Source organism: Neofelis nebulosa, chromosome 3, assembly GCF_028018385.1.
Source record: "Neofelis nebulosa isolate mNeoNeb1 chromosome 3, mNeoNeb1.pri, whole genome shotgun sequence".
Classification (NCBI taxonomy): Eukaryota; Metazoa; Chordata; class Mammalia; order Carnivora; family Felidae; genus Neofelis; species Neofelis nebulosa.
The window spans coordinates 171,981,721-172,004,904 of NC_080784.1; the positions used below are offsets into that span (position 1 = coordinate 171,981,721).

At 39.4% G+C, this 23,184-nt stretch overlaps 1 protein-coding gene across 2 annotated transcripts in view; it reads right to left on the reverse strand.

Annotated features, from left to right (window-relative positions):
* SLC30A9 (solute carrier family 30 member 9) overlaps positions 1-22,343 on the reverse strand; it is an 86,255-nt gene extending 63,912 nt beyond the window's left edge. Inside the window, exons 1-2 of one of the 2 annotated variants that reach the window (XM_058722734.1) lie at positions 21,374-22,343; positions 390-557 (exon numbers count right to left, since the gene is read on the reverse strand). In XM_058722734.1, coding sequence (XP_058578717.1) covers positions 390-557; positions 21,374-21,485 — 280 coding nt within the window. In that variant the 5' untranslated portion in view covers positions 21,486-22,343. The remainder of the gene's footprint in view (positions 1-389; positions 558-21,373) is intronic. The other variant, XM_058722735.1, reaches the window with a different exon arrangement.
* Between the last annotated feature and the right edge of the window lie 841 nt (positions 22,344-23,184).

The following is a 23,184-nucleotide window of genomic DNA, read 5'->3' on the forward strand; positions in this document are numbered from 1 at the left end:
TAAATGAAAGTAAATCAGCAGTCTAATAGCTTTCCACAAAGTAAACACTAATTCAGAAAGTTTTGTACAAAAGTTCTATGGAACATGCAAGGGACAAATAATCTTATTCAAGCTATTTTGGTCTAGACAAAATGATTTTTTTTTTTTTTAACATTTATTCATTTCAGAGAGACAGAGAAAGAGCATGAGTGGGGGAGGAGCAGAGAGAAAGAGAGGGGGAGACACAGAATCTGAAGCAGGCTCCCGGCTCTGAGCTGTCAGCACAGAGCCCGACGTGGGGCTTGAACTCATGGACCACAAGATCATGACCTGAGCTGAAGTCAGATGCTTAACCGATTGAGCCACTCAGGCGTCCTGAAAAAAAATGATTTTAAAAGATTTATACATACCTGTTTCATCAAATGATGGCACTTTTTCCACTCTGAGACTTTGTGATCCCTGTCCTTCTTTCTGAACATTTGTAGAGTACAACTTCACTTGATTCAGTGTACAAATGAATGGGTGACTACAGGGAACCACGTTTGAAAAGCTTCCCAATGTCACTAAATTCTGCCATTCTACAAGAAAAAAAAATTAATTTCAAACTCACAAGGATTTTATACCCAATAAAACATACTTACTAGTATTAGAAGGGTAATTTTACAGAATAACAATAAAACTTTCATTCTGCAAAATATCCAAATGCACAATGCCAACCCACCCTCTCCACAGAGGTGTTTCATTGACCCCTAGGTGTATGGGGACCACATTTTGTAAAGAAAAAATAACAATAATATTCCTATTTTCTCTAATTTGTAAATTTATTCATATGTAAACTTTTAAAATATATAAAATTAGATAAGACATTCTGATTATTGATTATTCACCTGTTCTGAAAGGTCTCTGGAATACTTTTATTTTATATGCTGGTTGCATGCTAAAAAATGTTGGCATAACATACTTTTCACAATAGAGAACTCTAAGGGGGAGGGGGTGGGGGGAGGTCAAGATGGCTTCCTATTCAAAATTATCCTGTGTCCTCCTTTTGCTAGCTAGAGATTTATTCCTCTTTCACTTCACAATCAATAAGTGAATTACACTAATCAGTCATTCAGAGTGTCACTGATTTTTTTTTTAATCAGATAATTAGATCAACATTTGGTAAGATTCCTCAGTATACAGGAATTCTAATTGAGGGAAGAATAGAAGACTAATTACAAAGCACTTCAGCTGCTGCATCTGGGTGACTGTGGGCTTTAGAGGGCTGAAATACAGAAGAAAAATATATTCCACACTTGCACTGAAGTGGTAGAAAACTAAATATGTCTGTCTCTACTCTCATGTGACCCTCTTTCTCTTTTTTACTATGAGTACTCAGACCTTGAAAATCTTGTGAATAATTTACATCTCTTCTAAAGCATCAGATGAAATAATAAAGTTATAGCATTAGAGATAGTCAAGTTTCTCTAGTGGAGAGTTAAACTTTTAAGGGTTGAAACTTTCCTCTTTTTTTTTTTAAAGTAATCTCTATACCCAATGTGGGGCTTGAACTCATAACCATGAAATCAAGAGTCACACGTTCTACCAACTGAGCCAGCCAGACATTCCAAGTACTGAAACTTTTCTAATTGTTTAATAATGTTTTCCAAAAATGGTAATTCATGTATGTGCATGTACAGATGTATACCTTCTGAAATCAGGAAGAATAAACCTTTTCTTTATGGCTCAGAAAATTCATCAGGAACATAAATTTTGTGAATGTTCAAGATAATCTGAAAAGCATGAGAAACATAAAGCAGCATAAGTATCCACCCAAGTATCAGGCTTGGAATTTTTTTTTTTTTTTTTGAAAAATTTCTTGATGTCAACTTAATTGTTCATTTATTTGGTAAAGAATTGTTGAAGGCCCAGTATGATTTTGGTCATTTGGTATTTCTTAAAGGCTGAGTAAAGCAAATATAACGATGTATCTTCTTGCACATTAAAATATATAGCCTACTAGCAGGGAGCTTGGATGGCTCAGTTGGTTCTGACTCTTGATTTCAGCTCAGGTCATGATCCCCAGGTCGTGGCATTGAGCCCCACATCAGACTCCACGCATGGAGCCTGCTTAAGATTCTCTGCCCCTCTCCCCTGTCTTGTGCTCTCACTCTCTAAAATAAAAATCAGGGGCACCTGGATGGCTCAGTCGGTTAAGGTCAGTCTCTTTTGGCCCCAGTCACGATCTCACAGTTTGTGGCATCAAACCCTGCATCAGGCTCTGCGCTGGCAGTATGGAGCCTGCTTGGGATTCTCTCTCTCCCCCTCTCTTTGCCCCTCCCCCTCACACACTCTCAAAATAAATAAACTTAAAATATTTTTTTAGGGACGCCTGGGTGGCTCAGTCGGTTAAGCGTCTGACTTCAGCTCAGGTCACGATCTCACGGTCCATGAGTTCGAGCCCCACGTCGGGCTCTGGGCTGATGGCTCAGAGCCTGGAGCCTGCTTCCGATTCTGTGTCTCCCTCTCTCTCTGCCCCTCCCCCATTCATGCCCTGTCTCTCTCTGTCTCAAAAATAAGTAAACGTTAAAAAAAAAAATTTTTTTTAATTTTTTTAAAGAATACATTTAAAAAAATAAATTTTTTTTTAAAGAAATAAAATTTAAAAATAATTTAAAAATAAAATGTGTAGCCTACTAGCAAAATTAGTGAAGCAAGGGCTAAAGCAAATGCACCTAAGAAACTCACCCTCCAGGAAAGCACTGGTCACTGGTATTCTGACTTCACGGTCTGATTCAAATTATCTTTTGTGATTATTACCTAACAAAGACAATATGCCACAAATACTTTTTTTTTTTCACCCAGTGATCAAATGCTTTTGTAGAGACTGTACTAAAATGTTTAAAAAGGGAATATGCCACAGTCTAAAAATCCTTCCTCAGAAGCTGACAATGTTTCCATGACTGATCCTAGATGTTTTTCAAGGTTCTCCTTAGTTTTTCAAACATTAAAGAAAATTTCAAACACATGCAAAGGTAGAAAAAAAAAAGTACAATAAATGTCCACATATTCATTGCCCACCGTCAGCAATTATCAACTCAGTCAACCTTGTCTTATCTCTACCTGCACCAATATCTCTTCACCTCCATGTTAATTTGATGAAAATCTCAGACAAAATAATTTCATTCATAAGTACTTCTGTATGTATTCTAAGAGACAAGAGCTTTTTAAAAACACAGATAAACCACCATTACAAAAAAATAATAAACAATTGAGGATATCATCAAATATCCTCAATTTCCAACTGTTGAAAGTTTTACAACTTTTGTGTGTGTGAACAGATCCTAATAAGATCCACATACTATGGTTGATGCAGATGTCTTTTAAGCCTCTTTTAAGCTACAAGATGTCTTTTTTTTTTTTTTAACTTTATGTGTTTCTTGAAGCTTATTTATTTTGAGAGACAGAGAACGTGAGCCCAAGCGGCAAAGGGGCAGAGAGAGAGGGAGGAAGGGAGAGAATCCCAAGCAGGCTCTGCACCATCATCATGAAGCCCTACTCAGGGTTCCATCTCACGAACCGTGAGATCATAACCTGAGCCAAAATCAAGAGGCGGCCACACACCTGACTGAGCCACCCAGGCACCCCTAAGAGCAATTTTTAAGGTGAAGAAACCAAGTTTTGTCCTAAATTTCTGTCCTGGTAGTTTTCCAGTCTGAATTTTGCAGACTTAATTCTCATGGTGTTCTTTAACCTGTTCTTCTATATGTTCTACAAATCAAAGGATGTAAAGGCTTTATCTAAATTCTGATTCTTTTTGTTAGGATGCTACCACTTATTATGCAGTGATGAGTTCTTTCATCAGGAGCCACATAAAATTTGGTCGACTATTTGTGTAGTGTCTGCTGTTGTTCAATGCCCATAACCCTTTATCCATTAGGTGGTTACAAATGGAGATATTCAAATGTATCAATTCTTCAATTGTTAGAACACTTCTACAAAAAGAAAATCCTGTTCATTTATTTGGTTATTCACCAGTGTACTTCACATAGGAAAATCAGGCTAAATACTTAATTCTCTCCTTATTTACCAGTTCTCATAATAAAGAGTTCACTACCTACCATCCTGAAGTAGTGACACATTAATTTGTGTATATATTATTATTTCATAGATTAAGAGCTATTTGATATATTTCAATCCATTTCAGTCACTCTGATTAATAGTTAAACTGTCCCATTTCTGACAAGTAGGGGTCTCTTCAAATTGATTCCTGCATCCTTCTGAAACTATTCTAGTAATAATCTTTAATAGCTTTTTTGCTAGCTGTTCTTGAAAAATCCTTAATTTTTAACTTTAGAAGAATTTCAGGTATCAGCAACGTTAAAAGTACACATTTGGCATTAACACAAGATCAAAAGCTGCACAAAATTTGCAGAATACATTACCACCTTTAACATTTTATACTCTAAAAAATATACAGGACCACATTTGATTCAGGAAAAAAAATATTATCTAACACACAGCAATAGCAACACAGCCATTTAAAAATACATAGGGGCACCTGGGTGGCTCAGTCAGTTAAGTGTCCGACTTCAGCTCAGGTCATGATATCACGGTTTGTGAGTTCAAGCCCCACGTCAGGCTCTATGCTGACAACTCAGAGCCTTGAAAGCTGCTTCGGATTCTATATGTCCCTCTCTCTCTGCCCCTCTCCCACTAACCTCTGTCTGTCTTTCTCAAAAATAAATAAACATAAAAAATAAAAATAAACACACCCACTTTTTAATAAATTATTGAATTCATTAATTAATTCTAAGAGGCAGAAAGATAGTAAAAAATATTACCCACCATTAGTACCCTTTCTTAAAGGTGACATCTAAAAAAAGCTGCATACAGAAGATGAATCTTTGAGAGCCTGGTGCTCACTGTTCTATGGATTGGACAAGGACCTTCTCATTGCTGTATAGATAAGAGCTATTTCTTCACCAAAACTGCAAAGCTACCACTATCTTGTCAGTCTAGTCACAACATTCAGTCTTCTCGGCTTTTATTTTACTGTTATTGCCTCTGTAGCTTTTAACAACCACTGCTGATAACCACTAGTCCTCTCTCTCCAATGTGATTTGTCACCCACCACTCACTCTGGCTTTCAGAGGAAATCTGGCTACCTTTTTCAGACTACAACACACAACACAAGAAACTCTATCTCATGCAAACTGACATTTCTGCCTACTGTGTATGTTGCTTCTGCAACAACCATAACTAAACACAAACAAAAAGATTTCTTGCAGTTTGTAATGTTTTCTTACTGGCTAATTTAAGGACTAAGATTTCCAGAGGTCAGTCTCTTAAGAGACTATTTCAGTAGTTTCTCCCCCAAATTCCTAAAGGACTGATGTATCCAAAACTAAGTAATTGTTACACTTTATTCTAAAGAGGTTAGTGTGAACTTAAAATACACAACAGCAGAAGCTTTCTGGGCCCATAAAATACACAATAATACAGACTGTGAAAATGTTCTTCATGGTAATATTTATCATGGCAAAAACTGGAAACTTAAATGTTTTCTAATAGAAAAATAAAAATTATGATATCCCTATATTTTCATTGTGTATACATTAAAAACTATTAATGTGGAAAAATATTGAGAATATTACATAAAAAAGCAAAAGACAAAATAACATAGGATTTCAACTATTAAAAAATGTGACTGGGGTACCGGGGTGGCTCAGTCAGTTAAGCGTCCCTCTCTTGATTTCGGCTCAGGTCAGGATCTCACAGTTCTCAAGTTCAAGCCCCATGTCAGGCTCCAAGCTGAGAGTGCAAAGCCTGCTTGGAATTCTCTCTCTCCCTCTCTCTCTGCCCTTATCCTGCTCTCGCTCACTCTCTCAAAATAAATAAACTTTAAAAAAAAAAATGTGACTAGTAGCGGGCACCTGGGTGTCTCAGTCAGTTAAGTGTCTGACTCTTAATAGCAACTCAGGTTTTGATCTCAGGGTTTTGAGTCCAAGCCCTGTATTGGGATCCACACTGGGCATGAAGCCTACTTTAAAAAAAATAATAAACAAAAATAAAAATGTGATTAGTTGGGGAGGAGTTAAGATGGCAGAGTAGTATAGTAGCAGGACCTTATGTTTGCCTTGTCCCTCGAATACCAATAGATAAATACTAAGTCATTGTGAACATCCAGGAAATCTGAGAACTAAGAACAAACTGCAACTAGAGGGAGAAAAGAAGCCAAATTGTAGAAGGTAGGAGAGGAAGGGATGGGATTTGGGGGAGAAAAGAATCAGCTGTGCTGAGGAGGGGAGGGAGCCCTGATTAGGGAGAGGGAAGAAAGGAGAGAAAGAGATGGGGGGGATGGGGGGGAAAGAGAGGGAGGGAGGGAGGGAGAGAGGGAGGGGGAGGGAGGGAGGGAGAGAGAGAGAGAGAGAGAGAGAGAGAGAGAGAGAGAGAGAGAGGCAGCAAGCACATGTACATGCAAGGGTGCAAAGCAAGCAAGCAGGTGCATGCAAGCAAGCAGGGTGCAAAGCATTGCACAAGAACAACACTTCCCCAAAACCACTGACAGGGAAAATGACAGGGGCTGATAATCTCAAGTTTTTACAAGCAGCGGAGCTCAAAGTCTGAAGGTTTAGAAATCCACACTGTTGCTGGGGTGGGGCCTGGGAGTCACAGAGGTGCTCCTATGCAGAAGGAGAACAGACGTGGGTGCAGATAGCGTGCTCTGAGGATCCCTTGGGTTGCACTGAGAGAGACCGCACCCCTTCTTGCAGTGCATTTGGGAGAGGTGGCACTGGCTCTCCAGGGACAAAAAAGCCAACAGATGCCCTGAGCTGCCCTGTTCATTAGCCTAGGAGCAGAGGCAGCTGCTCAGGGCAGCTACGCTGGACACTGGCTTTCTGCTGCACTTTACCATAAACTCCAAGCCTCTGAGCATTCATGCAACTGCCCTGCTGGGACAAACTGGCACCAGCCACAGCACAGTGAGACCCTTCCCCAGAGGATCAGTGTAGGTCCATGCCCGGCTGGGTCCCTAAAATTTGGAGTTTTGAAACCCAGTCAGCGCACCTGATATAAAAAATAGGAGCACTGCACTGGGTGGGCAGAGAGCCCAGACACAGGGTGAAGGCAGAGATCTGAGGGAAGCCTGGGACACATGAGGGGAGAACGTTCGCTCTTCTGTGAGGGTTTCCTGAACAGCGGAGGGCATGAACTCCCCTCTCTGGGGACTAGAGAGCCAGCTGATGCCATGTTTTCCTGGCCCATCAGCACAGAAGGACTTCAGTGAGCAGCAAAGCACCCAGAGTGGAAGCTTGAGCCACTTTCACTAAGCCCTTCCCTCTGTGCTCTGCAGGTGCTTCTGAACAAGGGCAAGTGTGCCTGAGAGAGCAGCAGTGGGCCACTCCCCCAGAAGACCAGCACAACCTCTCACCACCCACACGCAACAAATCTACTGATCATAGAGTGCTACAAAGCTTCAGTTCTAGGAAAAATAGGATCCAGCCTCTTTTAACAATTAGCCGACCAAAACATACTGAGTTAAAACTTGCCACACGGTGGACAAGGTCAAAACACTCCCCACTGCAGCACAGAGAAACTCTGCAGAGGACTGACCTAAGGGAAGAAACAGCCAAAACACAACAGTCGAGTACACAAAGCATATACTAGAAACAACTCCTGAAGTGGCAGGCCCTAGACAGTATGACTTCTTAATATAGCCAATACTCTCAAGAGCAGGAAACATAACAGGCTTTTATAACACACAGAAGACAGAGCCCTACAGAAAATGCCAAGACGGAGGAATTCATCCTGAAAGAAAGAACAAGAGATCACAGACAGGGATTTAATCAAAACACATATAAGTAATATGACTGAACCAGAATTTAAAACAACAATCATATGGACACTAGCTGGGCATGAGAAAAGCATAGAAGACACCAGGAAGTCCCTTACCACAGAGATAAAAAACCTTAAAGCTAGTCAGGCTGAAATTCAAAAATGCTATAACTGAGATGCAAAAACTGGATGTAACGACAAAGATGAAAGAAGCAAAGGAATAAGTAATACAGAAGATAAAATGATGGAGAATAATGAAGCTGAAAAGAAGAGGGAAAGAAAAATACTGGATCACAGATGTAGATGTAGGGAACACAGCGGCTCCATAAAGCGTAGCATTCATATCATAGGAGTTCCAGAATAAGAAGGAAAAAGGGGCAGGTTTATTTCAGCAAATAATAGCTAAAAACTTCCCTAATCTGGGAAAGGAAACAGACATCCAAATCCAAGAGGCACAGAGAACTCCCATCAAAATCAACAAAAGCAGGCCAACACCAAGATATTATCATAATAAAATTTACAAAATACAAAGATAAGGAAAGAATCCTGAAAGCAGCAAGGGAAAAGATATCCCTGACCTATAAGACAAATAAGGTTAGTAGCAGATCTCCCCACAGAAACTTGGCAGACCAGAAAGGAGTGGCATGGTATGTTCAATATGCAGCCAAGAATACCTTATCCAGCAAGGGTATCATTCAGAATAGGAGAGATAATGAGTTTCTGAGTGAAAACTAAAGGAGTTCGTGACCACTAAACCAGTCCTGCAGGAACTAGTAAGGGGACTCTCTGAGTGGGAAGGACAGATCAAAAGCAACAAAGACTAGAAAGGAGCAGAGAAAATCTCCAGAAAATCTCCTGATGTTACAGGTAATACAATTCATATTGTATTTACAGGCACTAAATTCATATCAATAATCACTCTGAATGTAAATGAGCTAACTGCTCCAATCAAAAGACACAGGGTATCAGAATGGATTAAAAAAAAAAAAAAAAAAAGACCTATCTATATGCTGCCTACAAGAGACTTATTTTAGACCTAAAGACACCTCCAGCTGGAAAGTGAAGGAATGGAGAACCATTTATTATGCTAATGGATGTCAAAAGAAAGCTGGAGTAGCCATACTTTTATATCAGACAAACTAGATTTTAAACCAAAGACTGTAACAAGAGATGAAAAAAGGCACTATATGATAATAAAGAGATCCATCCAACAAGAAATTCTAACAACTGTAAATATTTATGCCCCCAATAATATGTATTTGGGAGTAACCAAATACATAAATCAATTAATGACAAACATAAAGAAACTCATTGATAACAACACAATAATAGTAGGGACTTAAACACACTACTTACAACAATGGACAGATCATCTAAGCAGAAACTCAACAAGAAAACAAAGGCTCTGAATGACACACTGGACCAGATGGACTTAACAGATATATTCAGACCACTGCATCCTAAAGCAGCAGAATACACATTCTTTTCCAGTGCGCATGAGACATTCTCCAGAGTAGATCACATACTGGGTCGCAAATCAGGCTTCAACAAGTATAAAAACTGAGATCATACCAGGCATGTTTTCAGACCACAATGCTATGAAACTTGAAGTCAACCACTATAAAAAAAAAAAATAAAAAAAAAAATAAAAAAAAAAATTGGAAAAGACCACAAATACATGGAGGTTAAGATCATCCTACTAAAAAATGAATGGGTTAACCAGGAAATTAAAGAAATTAAAATATATCTGGAAGCAAATGAAAATGAGAACACAGCAGTCCAAAACATTTGGGATGCAGAAAAATCAGTCCTAAGAAGGAAGCATTCAGTAATACAGGTCTACCTCAAGAAGCAAGAAAAGTCTCAAATATACAACCTAACCTTCACCTGTCAGAGCTAGAAAAGGAACAACAAATAAAGCCTAAAGCCAGCAGAAGAGAAATAATAAAGATTAGTGCAGAAATAAATGATACAGAAACAAACAAAAAACCCAGTAGAGCAGATCAATGAAACTAGAAGCTGGTTCTTTGAAAGAATGAGTAAAACTGGTATACCCTGAGCCAGATTTACCAAAAAGAAAAGAGGAAGGACCCAAATAAAATCACGAATGAAAGAGGAGAGATTACAACCATATCACAGAAATATAATTAAAAGAGATTATTATGTTATTTTCAATTTTTTGAGGAACCTTGATACTGTTTTCCAGAGTCACTGCACCAGTATGCATTCCCACCAACAGTGCAAAAGTGTTCCCCTTTCTCCACATCTTCACCAACATCTGTTGTTTCCTGTGTTAATTTTAACCATTCTGACAGGTGTGAGGTGGTAACTCACTGTGGTTTTGATTTGTGTTTCTCTAATGATGAATGATGTTGAGCATCTTTTCGTGTGTCTATTAGTCATCTGGATGTCTTCTTTGCAAGAATGTCTATTCATGTCTTCTGCTCATTCCTTCACTGGATTATTTGTTTTCTGGGTGTTGAATTTCATAAGTTCTTTATAGATTTTGGATACTAACCCTTTATCCAATATGTCATTTGAAAATATCTTCTCCCATTCCATAGTTTGCCTTTTAGTTTTGTTGATTGTTTCCTTCACTATGCAGAAGACTTTTATCTTGATGAGGTCCCAAAAGTTCATTTTTGCTTTGGGTTCCCTTGCTCTCAGAGACATGTCTAGTAAGAAGGTGCTGTGGCCAAAATCAAAGAAGTTGCTGCCTGTTTCTCCTGTGGGATTTTAATGTACTCCTCTCTCACATTTAGCTGTTTCATCCATTTTGAATTTATTTTGGTGTATGGTGTAAGAAAGTGGTCCAGTTTTGGGGTGTCCGGGTGGCTCAGTTAGTTGTCTTGACTTCAGCTCAGGTCATGATCTCACAGTTCGTGATTTCGAGCCCCGCATTGGACTCTGTGCTGACAGCTCAGGGCCTGAAGCCTGCTTCAGATTCTGTGTCTCCCTCTCTCTCTCTCTGCCCCTCCTCCCTCCCCCCAAAATAAATAAACATTAAAAATAATTTTTAAAAAAAGTGGTCCAGTTTCATTCTTCTGCATGCCACTGTCCAGTTTTCCCAGTACCATTTCCTGAAGAGACAGTCTTTTTTCAATTGGATACTCTTTCTTGCTTTGTCAAAGATTAGTTGGCCATACATCTGAGAGTCCATTTCTGGGTTCTCTATTCTGTTCCACTGATCTATGTGTCTGTTCTTGTGCCAGTACCATACTGTTTTGATGATTACAGCTTTGTAATACAGCTTGAAGTCTGGAATTGTGATGCTTTCAGCTTCACTTTTCTTTTTCAGGATTGTTTTGGCTATTTGGGGTATTTTGTGGTTTTGTACAAATTTTGGGGTTGCTTGTTCTAGCTCTGTGAAGAATGCTGGTGTTATTTTGATAGGGATTGCACTGAATGTGTAGACTGCTTTAGGTAGTATAGACACTTTAACAACATTTTTTCTCCCAACCCACGAACATGGAATGTTTTTCCACTTCTTTGTGTCTTCTTCAATTTCTTACATAAACTTTCTATAGTTTTCAGCATACAGATCATTTATCTCTTTGGTTAGGTTGATTCCTAGGTATCTTATGGTTTTTGGTATAAACCATAAGATAAATGGTTTATATATCATTTATATACCATAAATGGTAACTGTAAATGGGAACAATTCCCTGATTTCTCCTTCTACTGCTTCATTATTGGTGTATAGAAATTCAACTGAGGGGTGCCTGGGTGGCTCAGTTGGTTGAGCGTCTGACTTTGGCTCGGGTCATGATCTCACAGTCCATTGGTTCAGGCACCATGTCAGGCCCTGTGCTGACAGCCCAGAGCCTGGAGCCTGCTTCAGATTCTGTGTCTCCCTTTCTCTCTGCCCCTGTCCCACTCACACTCTGTCTCTGTCAAAAATGATTATACGTTAAAAAATTTTAATTAAAAGCTTTTAATTAAAAAAATGCAACTGATTTCTGTATGCTGATTTTATATCCTGTGACTCTGCTAAATTCACAGATCAGTTCTAGCAGTTTTTTGGTGGATCATTTGGGTTTTCCATGTAGAGTATCATGTCATCTATGCAAAGTGAAAGCTTGACTTCTTCCTTGCCAAATTTGTATGCCTTTTATTTTTGTCTGAAAAAATTAAAAATAGAACTACCCTGAAAAAATTAAAAGTAGACCTACCCTATGACCCAGCAATTGCACTAGGTATTTATCCAAAGGATATAAAAATGTTGATTTGAAGGGCACACACACCTCAATGTTAATAGCAGCATAGTAACAATAGCCCAATTATGGAAAGAGTCCAAATGTCCATCAACTGATGAATGGGTAAAAAAGATGAATGGAATATTACTTGGTGATCAAAAAGAATGAAATCTTGCCATTTGCAACAACATGGATGGAACTAGAGAGCATTGCTAAGCAAAATAAGTCAGAGAAAAAAATGTCATGATTTCATTCATATGTGGAATTTAAGAAACAAAATGATAAACACAGGAGATGGGAAGGATAAAAAAAGAGGGAGGCAAACCATAAGAGACTTTTCAATACAGAAACAAACTGAGGGTCACTGAAGGGGGGGAGGTGGATGGGGGAATGGGCTGAATGGATGATGGTCATTAAAGGAGGGCACTTACTGGGATGAGCATACGGTGTTATATGGAAGTGATGAATCACTGGGTTCCAATCTTGAAACCAATATACTACACTGTATGTGGAATACTTTAAATGAAAATTAATTTTTATTTATTTTTTTTTTCAATGTTTTTTATTTATTTTTGGGACAGAGAGAGACAGAGCATGAACGGGGGAGGGGCAGAGAGAGAGGGAGACACAGAATCGGAAACAGGCTCCAGGCTCCGAGCCATCAGCCCAGAGCCTGACGTGGGGCTCGAACTCACGGACCGCGAGATCGTGACCTGGCTGAAGTCGGACGCTTAACCGACTGCGCGACCCAGGCGCCCCCGAAAATTAATTTTTAAAAAGAGAATATTATGAAAAATTATATGCCAACAAATTGGGCAATGGGGAAGAAATGGATAAATTCCTAGAAACATATAAACGGCCAAAACTGAAAGTCTGAACAGACCCATAACCAACAAAGAAACTGAATCAGTAATTAAAAATCTTTCAACAAACAAAAGTCAAGGGTCAGATGGCATCCTTGGGGAATCCTAGCAAACATTTTTTTTTAATGTTTATTTATTTTTGAGAGAAAGAGAGAGAGAGAGAGAGAGACAGAGCATGAGCAGGGGAGGGGCAGAGAGAGTGAGGGAGACATAGAATCTGGAACAAGCTCCAGGCTCTTAAGGTGCCAGCACAGAGCCCAATGCGTGGCCTGAACTCACGAACCACGAGATCATGACCTGAGTCGAAACTGTACACTTAACCAACTGAACCACTCAGGTGCCCCAGGAATCCTACCTAATATTTAAAGAAGAGTTAATACCTATTCTTCTCAAACTGGTCCAAAAATAGCAGTAGCAGCAAAACTTCCAAACTCATTCTATGAAGCCAGCAATACCTTGATTCCAAAATCAAACTACTATAAAGGAGAATTACAGGCCAATGTCCCTGATGAACATGGATCCAAAATTCTAAAAAAGCTACCAGCAAATCAAATCCAACAGCACATTAAAAGAATTATTCTCCACAATCATCACAATCAAATGGGATACATTCCTGGCCTGCAAGCGTGGTTCAATATTCACAAATCGATGTGATACAGCACATTAATAAAAAAAAGGATAAGAACCATATGAGACTCTCCACAGATGCAGAAAAGGGATTTGACAAAATGCAGCATCAATTTTTGGTAAAAACCCTTAACAAAGTAGGTATAGAGAGACCATACCTGAAAATCACAAAGGCGATATCTGAAAGACCCACAGCTAATATCATCCTCAATGGAGAAAACCTGACAGCTTTTCCTCTACAGTCAGGAACAAGACAGGGATGTCCACTCTCACCGTTATTTAACATAATACAGTACTAGAAGTCCTAGTCTCAGCAATCAGACAAGGAAAAGAAATAAAAGGCATCCAAATCAGCAAGGAAGAAGTCAAATGTTCACAATTCACAGATGATATGATATTCTATGTAGAAAACCCAAAAGACTCCACCAAAAAATTGCTAGAACTGATACTCAAATTCAGCAAAGTCACAGGATACAAAATCAATGTACAGAAATCCGTTGCATTTCTTTACACCAATAATGAAGCAGCAGAAAAAGAACTCAAGGAATCAATCCCATTTACAGTTACACCAAAAACCGTAAGATAACCTAGGAATCACCCTAACCAAAGAGGTAAAAGATCTATACTCTGAAAACTACAGAACACTTGTGAAAGAAATTGGAGAGGACACAAAGATATGGAAAAACATTCCATGTTCATGGAATGGAAGAACAAATATTGTTAAAATTTCTATATTACCCAAAGCAATCTACACATCTAATGCTATTCCTATCAAAATGCCACCAGTATTTTTCAAAGAGCTAGAACAAAAAACCCAAAAATTTATATGGAACCAAAAAAGACTCCAAATAAGCCAAAGCAATACTGAAAAAGAAAAGCAAAGCAGGAAGTATCACCATTCCAGACTTCAAGCTATATCACAAAGTTGTAGTCATCAAGACACTATGGCACTGGCACAAAAGCAGACACGTACATCAATGAAATGGAATAGAAAACCCAGATATGGACCCATAACTGTATGATCAACTCATCTTTGACAATGCAGAAAAGAATGAATTTCCAATGGAAAAAAGTCTTTTCAAATGGTGTTGGGAAAACTGGACAGCGACAGACAGAAGAATGAAACTGGACCACTTTCTTACACCATACACAAAAATAAATTCAAAGTGGATGACAGGAAAACATCAAAATGCCATGGGAGAAAACAGGCAGCAACCTCTCTAACACTGGTCGGAGCAACTTCTTACTAGACACGTCTCTGGAGGCAAGGGAAATAAAAGCAAAAATGAACTTTTGGAACTTCATCAAGATAAAAAGCTTCTGCACACTGAAGGACACAATCAATAAAACTAAAAGGCAAACTATGGAATGGGAGAAGATATTTGCAAATGACATATTGGATAAAGGGTTAGTATCCAAAATCTACAAAGAACTTACCAAACTTAACACCCAAAAAACAAATAATCCAGTGAAGAAATGAGCAGAAGACATGAATAGAAATTCTTCCAAAGAAGACATACAGATGGTTAATAGACACATGAAAAGATGCTCAACATTACTCATCATCAGGGAAATACAAATCAAAACTATAATGAGATATCACCTTACACATGCCGGAATAGCTATGATTAACAACACAGGAAACAACAGATGTTGGCAAGGATGTGGAAAAAGGGGACCCTCTTATACTGTTGATGGGAATGCAAACTCGTGCTGTGACTCTGGAAAGCAGTGTGGAGACTCCTCAAAAAGTTAAAAATAGAACTATCCTACAACCCAGCAATTGCACTATTGGGAATTTACCCAAAGGATACAAAAATACTCATTTGAAGGGACATGTGCACCACAGGGTTTATAGCAGCATTATCAGCAATAGCCAAATTATGCAAAGAGCCCAAATGTCCACCAACTGATGAGTGGATAGGGAAGATGTGGTATATACATATACAATGGAATATTACTCAGCCATCAAAAAGAATGAAATCTTACCATTTGCAACGATGTGGATGGAGCTATGGTATATTATGCTAAGGAAAACAAGTTAATCAGAGAAAGACAAATACCACATGATTTCACTCACATGTGGAATTTAAGAAACAAAACAGATGAACATAGGGGAAGGAGAAAAAAAAAGAAAGGCAAATCACACGAGACTCTTAACGATAGAGAACGAAGTGAAGGTTGCTGGAGGGAAAGTGGGTGAGGGGATGGGCTAGATGGGTGACGGATATTAAAGAGGGCACTTGTTGTGATGAGCACTGGAGGTCATATGTAAGTGATGGATCACTAAATTCTACTCCTAAAACCAGTATTACACTACATGTTAACTAACTACAATATAAATAAAAACTTGAACAACAACAACAACAAAAGTGACTTGTGGGGGCACATGACTGGCTCAGTCAGTAAAGCATGTGACCCTTGATCTTGTGGTTTTGAGTTCAAGCCCCACACTGAGTGTAGAGCCTACTTAAGAAAAAAAAATGTGACTGGTGAAATATCTAGATTATGTATAGTTTTTACTTCATAAGTTGTAATTCTCTGTATTTTCCCAAAAAAATGCCGAAAATTTAAAAAACTAAGAAATACATTCATTGCCAAATTACTTCTAATATTATTACTACTAATACTGACACTATCTAGTTTACTCTTACACTTTCAGCTAGCCAGAAACACAGGAAAACCTTTTGTGACTAATCATCTGGCAAGCAAAAGTGTGACCCAGATCAGGTAGCTCAGCCTAGAGAACGATAACGGATGTGATTTCTCTCCAAAACACAGTAAGCAACAGGGAAGAATACTGTTTTTTTAAGTAAATATGAGATGCTGGCAACTTCCTACACTGCCTATTGGTATATATCTCTACTGCCCTTAATTCTTGTTAATATATGCTTAGAAAAGTAAAAACAACAGTATCTAATATATTTAGGGTTTACCAAGCGCCATTGTCTTAAATGCTTTCCCTGCATCATCATATTTTCTAATTTATATTCCAAAACATACCTCAAAGTCATCTATTTCTCTCCATCTCCACTGCTAACCACCATGGCCTAGCCACAGCCTTGCCTGCCTAGATAACTATCATAGTTCCCAAATGATGTCCTTATTCACTCTCCCCTTTTCAATCCATTCTCCACACAGTAGTCTGACTGATATTTTGTAAATATTGCCCTTTTTTAAAACCTAAAAGCCTAAAAGGCACTGATGCTTCTCAAACTTCATTTCATACTCTATCCCCACTTCCCCGAGCCACAGCAGTTTTCTTCTCTGCTCCTGAATGCTACCATATGGTCTTTAGGGTTCCTATTTGCTCTACCCGGACTGCTCTTCACCCTAGATCTTCATGTGGCTAGTTCCTTTTCATTTTTCATGCCATGACTCAGTCACCACCTCCTTAGCAGATCTAAATGAAATGGCCTCTGCTAGCTACTTTTTAGCCCATCATCTTTTGCAGCACTTAGACATGTTTTCTCATTCTTAGTGTCTGCCCAATGAAGGTCTGTCTTGTTCAGCACTAACTACAATGCCTGGCACCCTTTGCTGAACTGAACCTCAACTCACAAAAACCTATGAGGCACACAGTATGGTTAGCATCATCTTTCAGTTAACACATCCTATCATAAATTTGAACTATATAGAACTATGCTGTCAGCCTGCCAAAATGGTCCTTTATAGCTGGCAATGTTCCTATAACTTATTCAAAGTGGGGTGGGGGGAGGAGGCACAACAAAAGTGAAAACTTCCACTCTATTTTCCTTAGGGTAATAAATACTACCAGATTAGAGACAGGAATAAAATACAAAAATTTAGTTTCTTATTTAAAACTACACTTCTGTTAAACCTCAGATTTAAGCAAAAGCACGTATCTGTTAATTTGATATGCAGTACTTACAGGAGCATCCTCCCATCTCAAATTTTTGTCAAATGAGGTGAGGCATAAATATATGAAAAAATAAAATAAGTGCCCCATGCAAAGTCAGAGGAACTTTTTTTAAAAAGGAAATATTAACTACAGAAACTAAGTCACATTTTTATTCTTTAAAAGGATTATGTTCGGGGTGCCCAGGTGGTTCAGCTGGTTGAGCGTTCAACTCTTGATTTCAGGGTTGAAACCCGTGGCTCAGGCCACGATCTCATGGTTCGTGAGATGAAGCCCCATATGGAGCCCAGTGAAGAGCACAGGGCCTGCTTGAGATTCTATTTGTCTCTGCCATTCTCCTGTCCCCACTTACAGCAGTGGCATATATTCTTACTGTACATTTTTTCTAATTTTCCCTAATAGTACAATAGCATTTTCTCATGTCACTAAATATTGTTCTAAATTGATTTTTTTTAATGTTGTATACATCACCAGTGCATAATAAAGGCACCATAATATATTTCAGTTTCCAACTCTCCATAACTAAAAATGTTATCAATTTATTATAATGAATAATGAACATGTGCACACATTGTAATACCTCTCTGCTTATTTCTTTAAAGTAAATTATTTTAAATAGAATCATTGGGTCAGAAAGTATAAACTTTTAAAGTTTTGGTTTTTTTTTTTAATGTTTATTTTGAGAGACAGCACAAGCAGAGGAGTGGCAGAGAGAGGGAGAGAGAGAATCCCAAGACATGGGGCTGGATCTCACGAAGCCTAAGATCATGACCTCAACCAACTGAGCCACCCAAGCACCTCTAAAATTCTTTTTGTCCTTTAATGTTCATTTATTTTTGAGAGACAGAGCGTGAGCAGGGGAGGGGCAGAGAGGGAGACACAGAATCTGAAGCAGGCTCCAGGCTCCAAGCTGTCAGCACAGAGCCCAACGAGGGGCTCGAACTCAGGAAGTGCGAGATCATGACCTAGGCTGAAGTTGGACACTTACTGGACTGAGCCACACAGGTGCCCCTAGTTCTTTTTTTTTCTTTCTTTCTTTTTTAGTGTTTATTTTTGAGAGAGAGAATGAGCAGGGGAAAGGCAGAGAGAGAGGGAGACAGAGGATCTGAAGTGGACTCTGTGCTGACACTAGAGAACCTGATGTGGAGCTAGAACTCATGAACCATGAGATCATGACCTAAGACCTTTCGGATGCTTAAACAACTGAGCCACCCAGGTGACCCCTTTGTATTCTTTTTATATAAAGAATAACTGACCTCCAAAACACTGTTCAACTGTATGTCCCAATGAATAGTAAGAAAGTTCCTGCTTTCCTGTACCCTCCGTATGAGGCATCATTATGGAAAACTTAGCCAATATGCTAAGGCAATGAGTAGCAAATCCTTAAACTAATATTTCCATGCCTACTGGCACATATGGTAGATTTTTTGCATTTTTATTGGCCACTTGAACTCCTTTAATGAACTCTTCATTTATTTATTTTGCCCATTTTTTTACTGCAAGATACACTGGTTGGTAAAAATTCTTTATAAATTAGGGATACTAACTTTATAATTGCACTGTTCAATACAGTAGTCACTGTCCATTGAGCACCTGAAATGTGGCTATTCTGAATTAAGATGTGCTAAACATAAAATGGACACTGGACTTCAAAGATTTAGTACAAAAAATAATGTAAAATATCTCAATTTTTATCTTGATTGCATATTGAAATATTTTGAAAATACTGGATAAAATATATTAAAATTGGGGCACCTGAGTAGCTCAGCTGGCTAAGCGTCCGACTTCAGCTCAAGTCATGATCTCGTAGTTTGTGGTTTGAGCCCCGCATCGGGTTCTCTATTATCAGAGGCCACTTCAGATCCTCTGTTCCCCTCTCTGCCCTTCCCCCACTAGCGCATGTTCTCTCTCAAAAATAAATATTAAAAAAAAACCCCAAGAACTAAAATATATTAAAATTAACACTATCCGTTTTTTACTGTTTCACATTTGGCCATCAGACAACTCAAGATTACATACATGGCTCAATTATCTTTCTTTTGGACAGTGCTGCTCTACAATGTTGTTTTCCTTATCCCCTTGAAACTGAGCTTTCAGTGTACAGGCATTTCTCATTTCTAAGTATGCAAATAAGGCAAATGTTTCCCTTAAGGCTTCCTTCTCTCCTTATTCTTTGTAAGTTTTTCCTCCACCACACAGGAATTTAGAAGCATAAACTTTTTCTTGACAAAGAAAAATATGTTTTTGGAATTTTTCCCCAAAAGTTCTTCAAATATCCTTTTCTTCTTACATGCATCCAACTTAAATAGTACCCTTTTTCTAAATGCTTTTTAAATTTTTACCATAACTGTTGTCCTTTTAAAAATTGTTTCGGTATTTCTGGAACTAAATTTTCACAAAGAAGGCTATTTTTAAAACCTACTACATGTTTTTTTAAGTGTGAAAACACATTTCAATTTCCTGGTGATAAACATTCCAAAGAACTTTGCAAAGTCATTCTAACTGATGAAATAGGTATTATTATCTGTGGTTCACAGATGGATGAGACAAAGAGTACATAATTTTAGACACGATGACAGTTACAGAGACTAGGGAGTACAAATTACACTATTTCAAATCCTTTCAACTAACACTTAAAGGGCAGTTTAGACTAAATTCAACAGCCAATATACCTAATTTAAGTGTAAAATGCCAAAATTGCTTGGCAATAAGAATCAAGTCTGCTAGAAGGTTTACTTGGGGATTTTGGAGTATGGTATAATCAGATGATTCATTTTGTTCATTAGGGAACAATGAACAATTGTTCATTGGGAACAATTTTCTATATTGCCAATATATAGAAAAACTCAACTTTTCTATCACCACCAAAAAGCCCCAAGAACAGTGGCGTTAAAATTAACTCCTCTAAAATGTTAAGAGCCAGTTTATACATTCATTGCAAATAAAAGACACTGATGTATTCCAATTTTATCTGCACAGCTTAGGCATTACTTTAATTTATATTACTTATCAACTTGAATGACGTGACTACAAGTTCTAACTTCTACTCTGAGGTCACAAACATGCTACAAAGTTTTTCAAACATGAACTTTTGGGAAATGTTTCTGTAAATACTCTGCATACTCAAGAATCTGAGGAGTTAGACTAGAGGTGGATACGGTTCTGTTTTTCCCTCTTCGCTCCTATCAGTTCTGGAGAATCAAGCTACAGCATGTCAAGCCATGGCAAAAACAGACACAAGCCTTACTAAAACTGAAAAGTTCCTTGCTATCTTGGAAACTGTGGGACAACTTAAATTTGAGTCAGAAAAGAATGCTGAAGGAGAGGGATAAAAATTCGCGTCAACCACATTTTTCTGAGTGACAGTTCCAGTACACACGTTTTCACCAATAAGATTGTTCAACGGAACCGAAGAGTTCTCTTGCTTTTCAGTCCCAAACTGGGTACATTCAATGACTGTGGCACGGTCATACGCTCATACTCAAGAATGATTCATAAATAATAAGTACTCCCCCCCACAATCCTCCCTACTTTCGGGAAATTTAAGACAAAAGTTGGAGATATGGGAAAAGGGGCAGGGCAAGAAAACTTGCTCGGCCAAAAGCGCTCAAAGAAAGGGAACTGGTGAGCTCGAAACACCCAGGCACTCTGGGGAGTCAGCAATTTCTCACTGTCCGAAAGGAAAGAGATTGTCACCGGGGACACTGCGATGCAAACGTGGCGTTTCATTTGGTACAAAGTGGTTGGCTTCATGCATGCGACCAGGCCCGAGAGCTACCCGCAAGTTTCCGCGGGGGTCGTTTTAGGGCCAGAGGCGAAACCAGAGTCTGGGAGACCTCTGCATAAACCCCGCGGGCTGGGCGGGCCGAACTGCAAAGGCGGAGACCCGGAAGGAAGGTTAGGGGGTTGGGGAAGGGCAAGCGGGCGAACTCCCCGAAGCGAAGCGCCGAGACCGGCCTGGTCCTCCAGGTCACCTGCCGCGGAGTCAGCGGCCGGGCCGATACACTCACCCTGGCGCTCGCTGGAGCCGTGGGCCGCCGCCCTGCAGCGCAGACGGAGCCGGCACAGGGAGGACCAGCTACATCTGTGGGCCGCAGCGGCGGCGGCCAAGCCCGGTAACATCCTGGCGGGGCAAAGGCCCCTATTCGGACACCACCTCCTGCCTCCGCGACGCCGCCGGCAACAACTGACTCCATAGACCGGACACCTGCTAATACTCACGCCTGCGCCGCCACAGGCGGCCTGGATGACCCGGAAATAGTAACAACATTTAGCGCCGCAGAGCGCGCAGGCAGCGGAAGTGACGTCGTCTCGGAGCACGAATCGAGAGGCCTTGCTTCCGCAGACCGTGACGCCACGGCGTGCGCAGGGCGGGGATGCTGCTGGGTTTTGGTGTCCTCTTCACTTTTTCTGCGTCTGTACCTTTTCAAGTTAGTTGGAAGTCATCGCCTGAGTGGTTTGCATCCTAACAGCTAGGAAAACCGTGGGAGAAGTGACAGGGCCTTTTCGGGCCTCTGCCTGCTTCTATTTCTGAGCTCGAAACGTGGGCCATGCTGTTGGAAATGGGAAGAGAGGTGGGAAGGAAGGATGGTGGCCTACTTAACCTCTCTCTCCGGAGCCTTCTTGGATGAGCCCAAGCAGCGGCTAACGTGCCGAACTCAGTACTCTCCAAACCCTGCCCCAGTACGTCGTTCTCCTCTAACACACCAGTGTGTAGCCAGAGTACGTGAAGGCAGGTACTTGCCTTATTTACCTCTGAACCTCGGATTCCCGTGTGTAATGTAATAAAGTAAGACTTTAATGTGTTCGAGGTGGGTTAAGCGGAGATGTGCAGACATCGGAACAGGAGTCAGTCTGGTTCTAGAAAGATCGGAACAATACTTACCACGGTGTTGACCTCTGACATGCTCATTCAAATCTTAGCTCAAACTCAAGAGACGCTTTCCTTGACTACGCTGGCTGGAGAAGGGCTGGTTAGTCTCTACCCGGTTGCCTTGTATACTTTTCTTGAAAACGCTTATCGCTATTTGAAAGTATCTATGTAGGGTTTTTTTGGGGTTTTTTTTTGTGTGTTTTTTTTTGCTCAGAATAGAAAATAAGCATCACGGAATCTTGGGTTTTGTACATTGCTGTTTCCGAGGGGGTAAAACAACCGCCAGCACAGTAAATACAGTGGAATGCATTGTCGTTTCATTTCTTGAAATCAATCTGAGTAGCTTAACTATGTACCTACAGAATAGCTCTTTCAAAGGGAAGTAAATTAGTTTGTTGTTCCTAATTTTGAATCTACAGCCTTTTATGTAAGATAAGTATAACCAGCTTAGTGGGGTCACAGTGAATAAATTATCACAAGAATGGTAAGCAAATTTAACTTCTATGACAAACATAGTTTAATACATTAAGGTTAAATATTCATAACCTCAAGATTATAAAAAATCAGAATATTACTAGAAAGTTCTTGTCTCTTCTTTGTAGATAGATTTTAACAGAAATTCAACTCCATGATATAAAATACATAAAGGCTTAACTCTAACTTTATAGTCATTGTATGTAAATACCCATTAATCTTTGCCATAATGCTAACCTGCTTTGGATTTCTTAAAGTAGCCCCTGGTTTCTTATAGTGGATACTGTATTAATTTAGATAAACCTCTAGAAGCCTTGACTTGCCAAATAAGTTTGAAGAATAAAGCAGATCTTGCTGTGTTACCTTGTTTAAACCCTCACAATGCTGGATCACATAATAAGGTCTTCATGGACTTAGATTAAAATACTTACCCAGGGGTCCCTGAGGGGCTCAGTCAGTTGGGCGTCCAGTTCT